This window comes from Ctenocephalides felis, unplaced genomic scaffold, assembly GCF_003426905.1.
Source record: "Ctenocephalides felis isolate EL2017-DRISC unplaced genomic scaffold, ASM342690v1 CF-g0.4_SCAFFOLD_01886, whole genome shotgun sequence".
Classification (NCBI taxonomy): domain Eukaryota; kingdom Metazoa; phylum Arthropoda; class Insecta; order Siphonaptera; family Pulicidae; genus Ctenocephalides; species Ctenocephalides felis.
Window position 1 is genome coordinate 175,046,661 of NW_020538040.1, and position 18,167 is coordinate 175,064,827.

Here is an 18,167-nt window from a genome sequence, read left to right on the forward strand (position 1 = left end):
TAGAAGTTTTAATGTTACTGAAAATTCTTATAACTATTATTGTACATTGCAATCATTTATATAAAAAAGTCAGATAAAGTACAAATTCACCTCAAAATGGAATTGTAAAGATGTTCTAAAATCTTAACAATTTTCTTTTTTACTCACTGTAAACTTTTCTTAACATAAACATATGCATATAGAGACATGTATATATATATATATGCAGTCCAATTTATATTATTTATTTATTTATAGTACTTACAGCATGGATCGCATGCAGCAATTTCTTATAATCGAAATTAGACATCTCTAAAGTTGCGCAAGCAGAAAGTAACCTGCAACAAAAAATAATATATTTACCAAATAATGTTAGAAACCAATGCTATATTATTATATAAATTAATTTGGTGCATAAATGCTAATCGTGTCAGTAAGTCGTAGTATGTGCAATTGCATACAACCCGTAGACAAAAAAAAAGCTTTAAAAAGCTTCGGGCGCAATAGATAGTGAGCAGAAGTATCTCAATGATGAACGCACCCCAACTTTGCTAAATCCTGGCATAAGGCCGACAGCAAGTGTGTTAGTATCGGATTTCAAAGCCATTCCCTTTGAATATCACAAGTAAAACAAGAATTATATTATTGTTGGTTTACAATTTTTTTACTGTTGGTTTTATCGATTGCAGCTTGACTTTCGTAAATAAGAAATAAAATGCAATAAATTATTACGAAATATATTATTACAGTTTTGCTATAATTTTAGGGGTTAATTAGCTAAATTTGATCTTAAAGATTGTATTAAAATAATTACAATTGCTCCAATAAATAGTACACATACATTTTGTCCGTTCAAAAAAAAAACGGGTTTTATAAGAAAAAATGATAAAATTTCAAAATCGGTTTTTAGTGCAAAATACCGGTTTTCAATATATGATTTACACCTTTAAAAATGTAAAAAGACAAATGTATTATCGATGGAAAATCTATAGTCTTACCTCGTCACCCTTATATGTAACAATTAAGCATAAACAACTGATTGTTTCTAAAGTTATTTAATTTTGGTCAATTTTGCTTTTGTTTTACTAAATTGCATAAAAAAATTATCAATAAAATTGAACAGTAAATAATTTCAGTCAAAACTGCTCTAAATAACACGAAATTTTCTGATGACATTTTTTGTTCGGATTTTTCGAGTAAATTAATAATTTCCTATGAAAACTCAAAACCGGTTACAATCAGAAAGAACCTTCGAAAACCGGTTTTCTAACATATTTTAGGGTTTTGTGTAAACCCTAATTTCTATTGATTTACTTATTTATTTTTTCAAAGCATAAGTGCATTGATAACACTATACGTACAAGTCAATTATGTTATATAAGATGTATTTTAGCAATGTAAATATTTTGTTCACTAAATTTATAAGTATTTGTAAGATGAAAAATAAGTTCATAATTATGTGAACGATGAACATTTTATATTATAGCATGATTTTAAAAAATATTCGATTAGAAATATATCACAAATTCAATTTGTGTACAATTTCTTTTCAATCTAATATTGAGCTAATAAACAATATTAATTCATATTATAATTCTAAAATATTGTCGACTATATTTTCAGATAATTTTGGGCCAATTCGACTTCTGTACATCACTGCACGAATATGTAAGTAAATATTTTTTTATTTTTTTTTTTTGACGGTAGATACTATAGTCTTATAGATCATACTAAAATATTACGGCCCTACGACAAGTCGTTTAATTTTAAAAATTCGTCAAAGTTTGCAAAAATTAGTATCGGTATATTAGTATTAGTAATTTTTTGGCATTTGTCAAAATTAGACCTTTCATCGACGTTTTCTCAAAAACGCCTGAACCGATTTTAGAAATTTAAAAGCCATTTGATGTACCTCAATTAGGACTATCGTTCGTGAGTTTTGTGCGACGATCTGCCAAGCCGTTTCTTTGTAATTTGGAAAAAAAGGTTAAACTTTTCGTCCACATTTAAGCTCATACTACCGAATTGATTTTAAAAAATCAAAAACTTTTTGAAAGATATTAATTGAGAATGATACTGATTAGTTTTAGGGGAAAATCTACGGAACCCTTTTCTTGTAAATAAAAGAAATCTAAGCCGATTTTTATTGAACTTTTTTGGTGATATATATCATGGCCTTATAGAACTTACTGAAATATTACGGTCTTACGACAAGTTGTTTAATTTTGAAAATTCATGAAAGTTAAAATTAAAATTAGACGATTTACTTGGTATAACAATAGAGCACTTGGTCCTAATGAACATACTAAATCATTAAAGCCCTACGGAAACTGGTTCAATTATAATTTTTTTTTGAAAATTTGCTTTTAGAAAATACTCTGATTTAACGACGTGCTCGTTATGTGTAATAAATCCACTCGGAATACTTTTAATCACTCATAAGTTAATTTATTTTTTATTAATTAAATCGATTATTTATACATTTCGGGAAGTTCATGTAACTTGCCTCAAGGCAAAATACCAATACCAACTAGTTTAACATGTAGACACATATAGTTCCCATGTTTCTCTGTTAAAATATATAACTACATACATATTTGCATAGATAAGGTTTTTTTAACAAAGGTCTTTGTGTGACGTTCTCATATTGTCACACAAAGACCTTTGTTGTCAATTGTTTTGTCAATTGTCAATTTGCTTTGATCTTAATATAAACGAATTCAAATGTATTTCTTGCAACCAAAGAATTTAAGAGGCATCATATGATCACAAAAAATCTAGGTATCTTCGCAAAATCACTAGCTCTTTAGTTTATGAAATATTGATTCATATACTTCTATTTCCTCAAAATCAATTTAAATCGACGTTTCATCTACATTCTACAGCAAGTGTTCATGATCTAGGTATCGGTTGCATGTCGCAATCTCATCCTAACACTCGCGGCTGGCTCTGATCCGTGCATCGCCACCCCGACGCGCGGTTTAACGAGCCGGAACTATTTTAGATCCATTATACCCCGAACAAGTACGCAGCTCGCAAACTGTACAGTATTGCAGTATTATATCTGCGATGACGTGATGGCTCGACATGTGCGCAACTATGCCTTTCCATTATCGGTCCGTTTGTTTCACTTGCAATCCATCGGAGTCGATCTGATCGGCGATAAACTAATCTCAAGAAATGAGAGATTGATATTGAAATAGTCAATGAAATTGTGAGGAAAAGAGATTCATGTGCTCCTCCAAAATTATCTATTTTGGACTTAAAACTTTCGTACGTGAACTGGAATTCCTGACGTTACGAAAAGTGTGATCGGAAAGGACGAACGAAAGTTGAAGAAGATGCAATTGAGAAAACACAGAGATAATGTTAGGATTTGTATAATACTAGAGGGGGAGATAATAGAGCTATTTGCTAAAAAATACAGTTGAAAATACTAGAAACATTTCATAATAAAACTATGCAAGATCTTTACTGTTGTAGGCTCTGAAAAATTGACGGAATACCAGCGCCAATTCTCAGATAAAATAGAAATGCTTTGATAATGCTATTTTACGGGTCTATAATTGTATGAGTTAGTAGTCACGTACTGTCAAAAAGCTTTGTATTTTCTGTGCAATCGGTCGTTTTATCCATAATTACGCGTATGTGTTGTTACCAAAGAGACATCATAAAGTTGCACTTATGATAAAATGGTTAGGTTTTATTTTTTCAATGATAAATAATAGGTGATACTGCCCTAAGGCAGGTCCGTCAGCTGAGTTGAACTCCAACTGGATTCAGGGAAGAATAGAGTGAGACATCTCCATTGTCATTTCACACCACAGTGCCAGAAATGATCTTATTTTAAAATGGAAACATATTTTTGATCTATATTTAACTTTCCGTAGGGTAAGTTATAGTAATAGCAAAAAAATCGAAAATGAAAATTTTTTAAAAAAGTAAAAAAAATGCCATTTGGCGGTCAAAAATGAACATTAGACATATGCACATCAAATTATCAGATATTTTATAGAGATTTTAACAATAAGTATAAATTTTGTTTACATTCCTGTGGGTTCAGTACCAATGTTTATTCGTTAGACGGCGACGCGGCGCTTACGCGCTTTGACATTTTGTCTCTATGCAGTTAAAGCAGTACGATTGCTTTGAAAAAAAAATTCGGAATTGCCAAAATATGTCAAAATAAAAAAAAACATTTTTTCAAAAAATTTTTTTTTTTTCAAAAAAAGGAATTTTATGTCAAATTCCTAGTTTCTCAAAAATCTATCTTTTTTGAAGTAAATTTTTTTCAAAAATGTTAATCGTTTTTTAAAAAATAATAATATTTGGTACGGAAAGTTCCAGCAATTTGCCTTAAGGCTAGATGCCGTGCGCCCCACTAGTTTAAATTATATTATTGCATCTCCAATTCGAAAAGATTTTTAATATAACCATTGATTTCTCGGTTTCAAGTTGTCAACACATGCAATCATGGTTGAAATTTGTCACTACTGCTTTATTTTAAGATGAAAGAAATTTTCCGAGCTGAAGTGTATGTCTTGGAAAACTCTTGTTGGTGCTATTAGAACTAAACTATACACCGAAAGCACGTACGGGCGCGAAGCGCGAGGTGTCATATCACTTTTCGCTCTGAGAGATTTTTCGTATTTTCCCCTTTCGTCAACACGTCTAACAGGATGACAATAACACAACACACGTTCTCGCGAACGTCTATCTTTAACAGTGATTTCAAGCTGTAGTTCATAAAAAATATAAAGGAACACAGATTGTATTTGAGAAATTAATCACCATTAACAATGTCCTTAATTTTAAATAGACAAATTAGGGGCCAATTCTCAGATAAATTTGAAATGTTTTGGTAAAGCTATGTATTAGTTTTACACATAAAACATAACCTACAAAATGCACAAACGTCATAATTTTAGCTTTGGTTAGACTTCACCTATGTGTTATCAAAGAGACGTAAGAAAGTTGCGTTTCTGATACAATTATTATTTGACAAATGTGCCTTTTGGAGGTTAGGCTTTATATGTAAAATACCTGATCGCACAGCAATTACATAGTTTTTTGACAATTTGTGAACACCAACTCATACGATAATAGAACCTTGCCATAACATTTGTAATTTACCGGAGAATTAAAAAGATAATTGACTAATTGATTCTTGACTTTTATGTGTTTATTTTTATTTTATTTTTATTTTATTTTTTTATTATCAACAACCAGAACATTAATTACATTCTATGAGTTATTTTGATTTACTATAATTAAATATAATTATAGATAATAGTTACCCCAGTGGGTAATTACTATTAGTAACAATTTATTAGATCATTTTAATAGGCCATAATTTTTTAAGTTTTCTATATTTTGATGTGCAGTGAAGCAACGAGTGAATCGGAGTAATTTTCTAATTTGTGATGATGATTAATGGATTTAGTTTTTTAGTTTAATGGATATTATAGGGTAGGGCGGGGCACAAAGGTCAAATTTGACTTTGAACAACTATATTGTGAAAACCAAACCAATTATAACACTACAAATGACACATACCAAACAAACAACTATCCGACTACGCCCAGTGAAACTTCCAGCTGATTCATCATTGTAAAAATATGTTTTTTTGCTGCTTTTCAAAAATTTGTCGCCTGGTCCTTTTTACCCCATAGGTTGGGAAAAAGGGACAGCTAACGGGCAAACAGATACGATGTCTTATTTTTATTTTTAAAGAAATTATATGCAAAAATAGCTATATTATTCAACCAATGCAAAATATAAATTTTTTGGGCACATTTTTTATAGAGACAACACTGTATATAACTTTGATCTGGTATTTTGTCAGAAATAATCATCAGCATAGTTAGAATAAATATTTAACTTCTCTTATAAAATTGCTTTTGTTAACTTAATTTACCATTTTGTTACTATTTTTAATTGTTTACACCGTTTCCAGGGTAAAGGTTCAATTGGTCCTTTTTACGTCACCCACATGTAGACTTTTTTAGAGGTTGTATAAAAAAATGTTGAATCTAACTTAAAAATAATAATACATCTTATAAAACCAATTAAATAACGTATACTAAAAATTATATTAAGGTCTCGTAAACTAAACAACAGTGCTCACAACCAAAAAACTAACTAAAGAAAATATTTTTGTTATACATTTTCAAACATTGTCGTTTATCTCCCAATAGCGGAGTCGTAATAATCAAGATGCTTTCATTCTTTTACATCGAGCATTTGAATTAAAAATTGCTAGTTAATTTTGTTTCTAGGTAATATTTAAAAAATCTTTTTTTATAGTAAAACTTTTGGATCCCTGGATATCACTGTTACCCGCGATAAAACCAACCGTGGTGATATGAGCGGAGAACCTGGTAGAGGTAGTGCTTCATTTCGTATGCGATATATCTATCGAAATGCACCCTCAAACTCTTTTCTTGTCTGTTGTATGTTATAACACTTTGCCTAACCCCTTTTTTGCAAGTGCCTTTCAAAAAGCAACCGCGATAGAAGCGCTCTCTACCCGCTGAGAGGGCTCTATATCGTAAAATGACAATACAAAACGCAACAATATAATAACAACCGAATTGAAAAACTGCATTTCAGATATAATATAAATAATATTTGAATAAATATTTGTTTTTTGAGATTTGTAATATTATGCACTAAGCATTTCTTGTTTTAATGACGAAACCTCGACTAAAATTTTAATGATTTAACAACCAAATTCAACTTTGCGTAGAGTCAATAATTGTAATTGCAAAAAATCGAAAATAATAATTTGTATATGAATGGATATCTTTTCGTTTCAAATGCTGAGCATTTTGGCATACCTAAGAAAAAACTGACGTGTGTGTGTGTGTGTGTGTGTGTGTATGTGTGCGTGTGTTTGGATACAAATTTTCGTCGACGATTTTGATCAACCGATTTCTGTAATTTAAAAAACATTTGATTTGAATTGATGCTGATTAGATTTTGGCAAAGGCAGATCCAGCCATTTCGAAGATACGAAGCAAGTGTAAAAAATGGTAATTCAGTTTTTGAGATAACGAGGCGTCCGATTTGAATGATTCAAAAAAACATTATGTAAACATTTGTACTAAATTTTTTTGAAAGCTTGTTTAGCTATTTTGAAGATCCGGTACAAAAGTAAACTAGTGGTGTATAGCATCGTGCCTCAAGCAAATTGCTGGAACTTCCCGTACCATAAAAAATATTCGAGGAATATTAAATGTTTTCAAGTAGATTATTATAAGTACTGTAACTACGTTCATTATTCGTATTTTATAGACAAAATATAAGAGCTCATTAATTAGACGACGACTTTTATATATGTTTGTATAAAAAGTAAATAAACAAAACTTGATCAATCAGATTTAAAATAAAGGACATTGTCCAATATTTATAAGAATTATATAAGCTGATAGCAAAGTTAAAATTATTTATCTGAAGTGATGTTATGAACTTTAGCTAGAATTAGAATTAAAATCCGAATTATTTTCGATGTTCAAAAAAAAAATTTTTTAGAAATTTAGAAAAATAAATTAAATAAGCGGAAAGCTTCTCAAATCATTCAAATGTGATGCTTAGTTCTCTCCAAAACTGCTATTTTTTGCACATTTAGCTTCGTATATACACACATACACACACATTCATTTTTTCTGAGATATGCCAAAATGTTCAGAAACCTCTGAAACGTAAAGAAATGATTTTTTTTTCTAGAAAATCGATTTTTTCAGTTTTTTAAATTTTTTAAAGCTTTCTTGAAAACTTTAATTTGCTGTACGGGAGGTTCCAGCAATTTGCCTTAAGGCACGGTGCCATGCATCACTAGTTTTGAAATCTGGTTGAAACTTATTAAGCATATTAAATTAAAAACAAATTACTCATTTATTCCAACATAAAAGTACTTAAGTGGATGAATATATAAATAATAATATATTTTTTACAAAACTAATATAATTTTTAGCGTCGCCGAACGACATAAATATAAAGTTTACGCAATTTTAGTACCCATGAAAGTACTTGGAGGAACACAAACCGTGACTCCCCGAAGCTCCCACAAGTGCTATTCTGCATGAACATCGTTTTGCTTTTGATAATTTAAAAAAGTCTAACATTGTACCGAAAATATTCAACTAAAACAGGATAAAGCTTCGTGTGTCCGTTATCACATTCGTTGTGTGCGTATCGCGTCTATTTGCTCGCTGAACTTCAATCACACCTTAGAGACTAACTAGGGGACAAAGTTGCGACTAACTATATATTTTTCCACTGTTATTAAAATGTTAAATATTAAAGTAAATTGTTTTATATTAGTATTAGCAAAAAGTTTTATGTCTCAACGACGACATTTCTTTTCGCGCTGTGCGACGTTTGAATGAATCACCCTCAGGCTGGCCTTTGCGTAATAAAATGAATTGAGCGAGATTAGTGATAGGGTGTGGTGGGGCATAAAGGTCCAATTTGATTTTCAGTAATTATACTGTCTAAAGTAAATCAACTATATGATAACCATAGATATTACAATACACGGACTACTAGTCCTCATACTTTTCCGTTGTATATAGTGCTCAAAGATAGAAGACGTCACATGTCTGAGCAAACATTGCCGACGACAATCGCAAAACTCTCATATGTTACGTACCTCATATAAGCCTTTTAAGATATAAACTGATTTTAACAGGTGGATTCGATTTTATGTATATTCATTTTTTAAGGGAAAATATTATTAATATCATTTCTTACAAAATTATCAGCCATTATAATTGCCAATATGTTATTGAAATAAAATTATTACAGATAATATTTGAATTATATTAATATTATAATAAATATTATTAAATATTATTGATATCATTTCTTCCAAAATTATCAGCCATCACAATTGCCATTATAGTATTAAAATAAAACATATGACATATATGACATTTAATCAATCGGGAAAGTTCCGCGATTGTTGTCGGCAATATTCGCTCAGACATATGACGTTATATACCTTTCTATGTTTGAGCACTTATCTTGCGCTCGACTAGCACATTTTTACTGGTTACACATCTTTTGCCCTCTACTTTAAAATAGTATCACTAAAAAATTCTATACTTTGCTTGTTTTTGAGATAATAATGATAGACTTTTGTACCTGCGTCCCTTTCTGCAGAAGCTACAGAAATATTATAGAATAATAAATCTATATTAAAAATGGATTTAAAACAATTATGGATTTTCATAATTAACTTTCCTCAGAAATTCGTCTACGCCAGCTAATCCGATTTGCTAAATTTATTTTCTCGACGTTTCATGTCATTCTGAGTCGTCTGACACCATGTGTATATTAAAGTCAAAATTTGACCATTCGTTAAAGTTGTGCACCGATTTCAAAAATTTAATAGACTTTGATGTAACTCGGTAAGGACCCGTTCATTAGTTTTACCGACGATCAGATTCTTTATTAGCAATTAAGTGCAAAAGTTAATTTAATTATTAGATAATTATTTTCAGGTGTCTCTTACATAAAATATCCTACGACCCCTGTTGCTTTATTATAGATCCACAACAACTTGTCCAAACTACAAAATTTACGGTTTGCCTACAACGAGATGCTCAAGGTTCAACAATAGAAATATCACATTCAGAGTCAATTTAGTTTTTTTTTGTGTATTCGAGGGTTGTTGGAATAATCTGCTTGTAAATCTATTGTAAGAGTTAAATTTTGTGGAAACTTATTCGCTTATCGAATTGGTTTGATATAGTAAACGTAATTTATTACTGATTAAGTAGTTATCACTTCATAAAAATAGAGTTACCGTGTTTATAATATTTTGGATGATAATCTATTTATTTAGATGATAGTTTTGTTTTATTTCAGAAATTCTGAGACAAATATTCTATATTGGGTTCACTAAGACACCAATACGGAATGTAGTGCAAAATATAAGAAACATTAAAAAAGAATTTCGCCAAATATATTGAAGTACATTTCATTTTTATTAAGTTTCAAATTAAATTTTATTTATTTTTACTGATACTGATAAAAATTTACTTTTCTTTATACATTGAGTAGAGTTTTTTTTTATTTTCAAATAAATCTCGACTAAATAATTGTAATTTAAAAGACGGAATATACTTTTTTATCGAATTACTGTAAAATGAAAAAATGATTAAATTTTTTCATCAATAGGGTATAGTTTTCAGATTTGTTTCTCTAAGATTAATTGAGAAAAGTAGAAACTCTAACATAATTAATAAAAACTATAATAAAAAAATTACAGAAAAGAAAATAACGAATCGAAAATGTAAAATAAAATTTTTATTATCCCTTACAAAAAGTTTATGAAAAAGGCAGAGACGTAGCTACTGTAGTTATATGCTTTATCAATAATACAGGCCTTAGTGCCACGTGCGTAAGCAAAAAATAAATAAATATTTACCAATTTTTTATATAGGCAAATAAAATTCTTACAAAATGTAGTCAGCTATAAATGATTTAATAAATTCGTTTGGCGAAAAAAAGACAAAATGAGTATACATATTTTTAAATTGAATTACTTGAAAAAAAAATGGAAGATGTGCCATATAGATAATTACGATGAATATATTTTTTTTAATTTTGATTTTAATTTGTCAGATTTCTTTGATCTTTGATAAGGCTCTTGAGACTTCTAAACAAATTTTTAACGTATCTTAAGTTACAGCAATCGCAAAAAAATCGAAAATGAACATTTTTATTTACCTTTAGGTTTCAGAGGTTTCTGAAGATTTTGGCATACATTAGAAAAAATGGATGGATGTGTGTGTATGTGTGTACGACTTTGGGAACACGGTTCAACCGATTTGAATGATTCAAAAGAATTGGATTTCTTAAGATAAGGAGGCGCGCTGATTAGTTTTTGGACCAGGAGATGAAAATAAGTTTAAAATTTGTAAATTATTTCAAAATATACAAAAAAAAATTTTCTTCTAAAAAGTAAGTTTTTTCAAAAATTTCAAAATTCTCAAATCTAATTTTTACAAAGTAAAAATAATTTTTATTTAAAAATAAGAAGTTCCAGCAATTTGCCTTAAAGCACGATGCCATATACCACTAGTTACATTAAAGACAAATATGAAAAATAGTTTTCTATTCGAGTGCTATTCAACTCTCCTATGAAACTTTGTCATTGTCGTGAACAGATGTGAATCAGTCAGGCGTCAACCCTATCGTTTTACGATTACTACCAGCATAGTGGTGCTCGTCCTACCCTCGCACTTTGCCAATCACAAATCACTTGATATCACAAACGCACTAATTGCAATAGGAAAACAAACAGGTTGATGTTAGCATATTGCGTTATTATTCTAAGCAACGCTTGGTTAACCAAGAAAATCTATCCAAACCAAACAAATGCATCGGTTAGAGGTCGCAATCGTAATTGTTTGTCAAGATTTATAGATTTATGGGCTGATTGATTTGGGATTTATGATTATTTTTGATTAATGAAGAGTGAACAAACTAACGCAATTATTTATTTTGAAAAATTATAGCACTAATTACAGGAACAACAAATAGGTACATTCAAAAAACTATTCGAAAACTATATAAAAAAAACTACATAAAATCAATTTTTGATAATTGAAGTTATGATCACCATGTGGAACATCTCAGAATTGGACAGAAGAATGACCTAATGGAAAGGTATAAATACACCTTTTGGTGAATAAAATCAGGGGTAAAGGCATAAATCAGATTTACAAATGTTAAATAAATTTTGATAACACTTAGATATAAAAAATCTCAGACAGAAGAAGAGTGATACTTAGATATAAAAAATCTCAGACAGAGAACAAGTGAAATTTAAAAAAATTAAACACGAATCAGCAAATATTCTAAGATCAACATTTTTTCTGTACATAGAATGATATGATAATTAACATTCATTTCCATATATAAATAATAGGATGAGTTAAACGAATAAATGAATCATATGCATATGCACAGAATATAGTTTCATTTTGTTTAGAATTTTTTGAGTCACTCTTTTGCTATTATATTGGAAGCTTTTTCCAAAATAACAGCTCTCACAATCTTTATAAACTTTATAAACAGTGTCGGTAATTTTATCAGTATACAACAACTAAAAGTATTACCAAATACAAAATAGCTATTCAATTGAAAATAGCTTTTTATTGAAAAGCAAAACAAATTTCTTAAACAGCTAAACAAATGACACCTTCTTATTTACAAGAGAAAAAGAACAATGGGAATCGGAACAATAGATTTATTAGACAATGAGGAAATATTTTTATTACTGAATTTATTTAGATACTCTAATAACCTATTGTTATATATTATTTACTAAAATTATTTATGAGAATAGACTGAATAAGATCTAAACTTTTATTTCAAAAAAAATTATTATTTAAAAAAAAATCATAGTAGAATTGTTATTGCCCATATAGTATGCGAATTGAATGTGTTTATATAAATTATAGTTAAAATAGAGCTTTTTCTATAAATTCGATATCATTTTTATCAATTAGTTATTATTTTTTTTATTACATACTACATATTTACATACTACGTATTCGATAGTACCAAATTGTAAGTACATACTATCATTTTCAACAAATGATACATTTTTTAAAGCAAATGCAAGTATAAAAACTAAAATTGTATAAATTTTAATTTTAAATATATACAGTTAATTATTTGAATAAAATTTATCAAAATTCAGAATTTTAGATTTTTTATATAATTGAAAACGAGACTAAGCTCAGGAATGTGGGGTAATCAAATAACTATTTGTAAAAATCGGGTGGTGCAACTGTATACCAGTCGTTGCCCTAGATAATTTTGCGGGGTGCATTCATATTTTGTTTAATATTAATATAGCTCATAATCCACGAATGCCAGGGCCGTATTTGATGTAATTAAAAAAAACATTGAATTTTTTTTTTCAAATAAATGCAAAATTTACAAACATGCAAATATGCTCAAATATGTATTAACAAAGTCTAATCGGTAATTGCATCCATAAAACTTATTTTGCAATTCATGAATTTCGACTAAAATCCTAGCTAGCCTAGAAACTAAAGTAAATTTAAAAATAAAAACAATTGAATTGAAAAATTACAAAAAATAAAAAGTACTTACAATTCGCTTATCCTAGTTTCAAAACAGAAAAAACAATGATCCATGGTATGAGAATATAGTAATGCACTAAACTATATAACATAAACATTAAACTTGTTCAATATTTATAACAATATTTCACAATTTCACTAAAATAACAATTTTCACAACGAACTATGTAACACGAGTGTTATCTGTGTACTAGCTGGAGACATAATGAAGAAAGGATTTTTTCACAAAATATTTTTACTAAGATTGTAACATGTGTGGAACTAATTGTGAATTTTGGCACATTTTTTCAATGTTTTGTAAAAAAAAACTTATTTTGTAAAAGTGTGCAAACAATTCACAATCACAATTAGTTCCACACATGTTAGGATCTTGGTAAAAATATTTTCTTACAAAATCCTTTCTTCATTGTATCCATCTAGGTTTATTGATGTCATATATATTGCGCACTTTCTCTTTTGTGATCATTTAATTTTAGTATAATTGTGAAATATTCTAGAATTACAAGGTTAATGTTTATATTAAACAGTTTAGTGCATTACCATACTTTCATATCATAGATTATTGAATTTTCTGCTTTTAACACTAAAATTAGCATTGTAAGTACTTTTTACTCTTTATCTTATTTCAATCACAATTGTAATTTTCAAATATTATTTTTAGTTCTCACTGAATGATGGCTAGGATTATAGCCAAAACGTATGGATTGTAAAAAAACAATTTTGAAAAAAAATTTATGGTTTTTATTGAAGATATACCCGATTATTAGACTTTAATACATATGTCAATATTAAATTACACAATATATAGTACAGAGCGGGGCTTAAAGGTTCGCGTGTAAAAAGGTCCTCAATCAATATCTCAAAAATTAGTAAGTAAAGAATTTTTAACAACTATATTTGAAAGTAGAGGGAAAAAGATGTATATCTTAATTCTTGCGACGTTGTTATCAGGAGATAAAAGCCAATGTTTGAAAATCCATAACAAAAATATTTCTTTTGTTAGTTTTTTTGGTTGTGAGCACTATTGTTTAGTTTACAAGAACTTAAAATAATTTTTGAGTATACGTTATGCAATTGTTTCATAAGAAGTATTGTTAATTTTAAGCGAGATTCAGCAGTTTTTTTATATATAACCACTTCAAAAGCATACTACTGGGCGGAGTAAAAAGGACCAACTAAACATTAACCCTGCCAAAGGTGTAGAAAATACTCAATTGTAAAATAAGTTACAAAAACATTTTTACAAGAGATGAATTAAATAAATCGTTTTTCTAAATTTTCTGATAAATATTTCTGACAAAAAACCAGATGACAAATACAGTGTTATCTTTGTCAAAAATGTACCAATAAAATTTATATTTTGTATTTGTTGAATAATGTAGCTATTATTTCGTAAAATTCCTTCAAAATTAAAAATTAGACATTGGACCTGTTTGCCCCTTGGCCGCCACATTTCCCACTGTATATGGGGTAAAAAGGACCAGGTGACAAATTTTTGAAAAAAGCGAAAAAATCACATTTCTACAATGATGAATTAGCTGGGAGTTTACTGAACATGGTCAGATAGTTGTTTGTTTGATATTTGTTGTGATATAATTGGTTTGGTTTTCATAATACAATTGCTCAAAGTCAAATTGGAACTTTGTGCCCCGCCCTACTAGCTTAATATTATATAGGTTAATACGCCACTTTGGGCAGTTTCTTGGACTGTGTGTGAGCAGAAATTTGTGCAGAAGACTTCCTTAAATAACGAATTACCTTCATCTAATAATTTTACACAATACCCTGCGCAGTTGGGCATTATGATTTCTCATACTATTCCTTGAAAATTTCATTAAGAATCACCTTACGGCTTTCGGCTTCTAAAGGCCAATGCGATGACTTCTCTCCTACTATAACACGGTGCTTATTAAACGATTACGTTCCTGCTTTTCGCAATGCAAAGACTTCCTTAAATAACGAATTACCTTCATCTAATAATTTTACACAATACCCTGCGCAGTTGGGCATTATGATTTCTCATACTATTCCTTGAAAATTTCATTAAGAATCACCTTACGGCTTTCGGCTTCTAAAGGCCAATGCGATGACTTCTCTCCTACTATAACACGGTGCTTATTAAACGATTACGTTCCTGCTTTTCGCAATGCAAACCTAATAACACCGACATGTGTTCAGATAATCCAGGGCTCATCCCTCGCAACTATCTGCACGATGTGCATCATCTATCTATTTACACAATGGGGTAGCTGGTGAATGCATACTCTTTTGGAGTAGATAAACTTTTATTATATTTGGCCAAGAAGAAATAATTTAAAAAATAATCATATTTATAAATTTTCTTTCATTACGAATATGCTTAAGATGTTTCAATAATTATTAATATATAATATTGTTTCGGATTAAATTATATTTTTCTCTTTATAACACTTGTCATGCAACCAATTTATTTTTACTCGTACTTTTAATATGATTTTATTCTAATATATCTAAAAACAGTTTTTATCTTTGTTCATTTATCTTCTTAATATAATTCTCGTCTTAATATAACTTTATTTTAACAAGTTCACACGAAAAATGTGTTTTTCTTGTACTGATGCATGTTATTGTTTATTGACTACTTCCAAAATATAAGTTTTCTTACTAATAGAGACTCGGTTTGGCTTTTGTTTCCATGAAATAAATATGCATGAAATGCATTTTTAATCCTAGTTAAATATAAAAATTTACTTATAATAAATTACGTTAAATATGAATAAATAAATAAATAAACAAACAAATAAATAACAATAGCTTAAAGAATACCGAGTTAGTTGTTTTGCTTGTTGTTCAATGTACATAAAAAAATATGCTTATTGAGCGATATTATTTTATTAAAACAAAAGACAACCCGATGGGCCAATTCTCGGATTAAATAAAAATGTTATGGCAATGCTATGCAACGGGCCTATCTTTGTATGGATTGTAAATATAAAAATATAAAAATCCATTGGATGAAAACATAAACAATTTATTAATTACAAAATTTTATGATAAAATGAAAATAACAAGTTATATTGTTTTTTCCCAAATGTCTAGCCTGCTTGATTACCCACAGTATCAAAGTATAGTTTACCCATAGTATCAAAGCGTATTTTACTGATAAAACAACCTACAAAACGAACAAAATGTCATACAACAATTTTCTCAAAAGTTCACCTTTCTAATGTCTCTTTGATCACACATACGTAAAACTTAGGTTTTATGTGTAAAATGCCTGATCGCACAGCATAAACATAGGTTTTTGACAGTTTATTAATACCAACTAATAAGGAAATATATTCGTAACATTGCATTACTCTTATACTTGTAACATTTCTATTTCATCTAAGAATTGGCCCTTTAGATCTGTATTTTGAAACTAATATCACGACTGCTTGATATCAGGCTTGTTGTTGCAAAACTCTTACCTCTTAACAATGACAATTGAAAAATTTAATTTGCTTTTTATTAAGGTCTTAAAATGGGAAATATAGAATTATATATGTCTTTCCTATATAATATATGTACATATTATATATAAATATAAATTCAAAAGAGTACGTGAATTAAAAGTTGTTGTAACTATAAATAGCGCTTTATCCCAATTACTACAAATTGCTTCCAAAATCGTATACAATCTTAAGATAGCATAAACATAAACGTCGACAATAAATGTAAATAATATTATTTTGACATTTATTAGGATTTTGAATATTATTTATACTAGCTTGCCGTCTAACAACGGTGTCGTCTTACAAAGCAGGGTGGAACCCCGACACCAAGCTGGCCGAGTCGACCCATTCGACTCCGCCGATGATTGCAAGTTAGCCCTCGCGTAATTGTAGCTTCTACTGTGCATATGTATATATTTATTTTTGCTATAGGTTTACAGAAGACGTTATATAAAAGATATTATAATGTGGTAGGACGGGGCACAAAAGTCCAATTTGACTTTGAGCAATTTTATTGTGAAAACCCAAACCAATTAAGATACGACACAGAAGAACAAGACACAAACTAGCATATATAAATTAGCCACAGCTCTTTCAATACGATTGACGGTTTATGTATTCAACTTATGAATAAACTTCCACTCAATATCAGAAACTTCGACAACAAAAAATTCTATGCTACATTAGTTAAACTTTTCAATGAATTTGCTTTTTATGACATTACAGAATTTTCTCAATATAATTTCAATAATTATTGTTTTTACATACTCTTTTTAACTTCCCGTAGGGCAAGTTATAGTAATCGCAAAAAAATCGAAAATGAAAATGTTAATTTATCTTTACGTTTCTAAACCTTCTGAACATTTTGGCATACCTTAGAAAAAATGGATGTATGTGTGTGTGCGTGTGCGTGTATGTGTGTGTGTTCGGATACAAATTTTCGTCGACGATTTCGGAAACACGAATGAAGCGATTTGAATAATTCAAGAAACATTCGATTCGTATTGATAAGGAGACGTGCTGATTAGTTTTTGGCGAAGGCAGGTCTAGCCGTTTCGAAGATATGGTGCAAAAAGTGCCAAAAACGGTAACTCAGGTTTTAAGAGAACGGCGCGTCCGATTTGAATAATTCGAAAAACATTTTACTTGTATTAACAAGATGAAGAACTGATCAAATTTTCATGAAGGCAGGTCTAGCGGTTCGGAGATATAGTAAAAAAAAAGTAAAAAAAAATGCCATTTGGCGGTCAAAAATGATCATTAGGCATACGCACATCAAATTATCAGATAGTTTATAGAGATTTTAACATTAAATATAAATTTTGTTTACATTCCTATGTGTTCCGTACCAATGTTTATCCGTTAGACGGCGACACGGCGCTTACGCGCTTCGATATTTTGTGTCTATGCAGTTAAAGGAGTCCGATTGCTTTGAAAAAAAAGTTCAGATTTTCCAAATTATTTCAAAATAAATGATTTAAGATAGAATGATTTAATATGGTTCGAAATTCTATTAAATGTTTCAAATCATTCATCAACTTTTATTGATTATTATTATTGATTATTTTTAATTACTCGAATTTTGAAT

The 18,167-nt window shown here is 29.3% G+C and overlaps 1 protein-coding gene across 1 annotated transcript in view; it reads right to left on the reverse strand.

Annotated features, from left to right (window-relative positions):
* Positions 1–18,167, reverse strand: part of LOC113376290 (titin homolog) — an 89,162-nt gene that overhangs the window by 38,134 nt on the left and 32,861 nt on the right. The window contains exons 2-3 of the mRNA XM_026616195.1: positions 4,576–4,715; positions 245–317 (exon numbers count right to left, since the gene is read on the reverse strand). Of these exons, the coding sequence (XP_026471980.1) occupies positions 245–317; positions 4,576–4,715 (213 nt within the window). The remainder of the gene's footprint in view (positions 1–244; positions 318–4,575; positions 4,716–18,167) is intronic.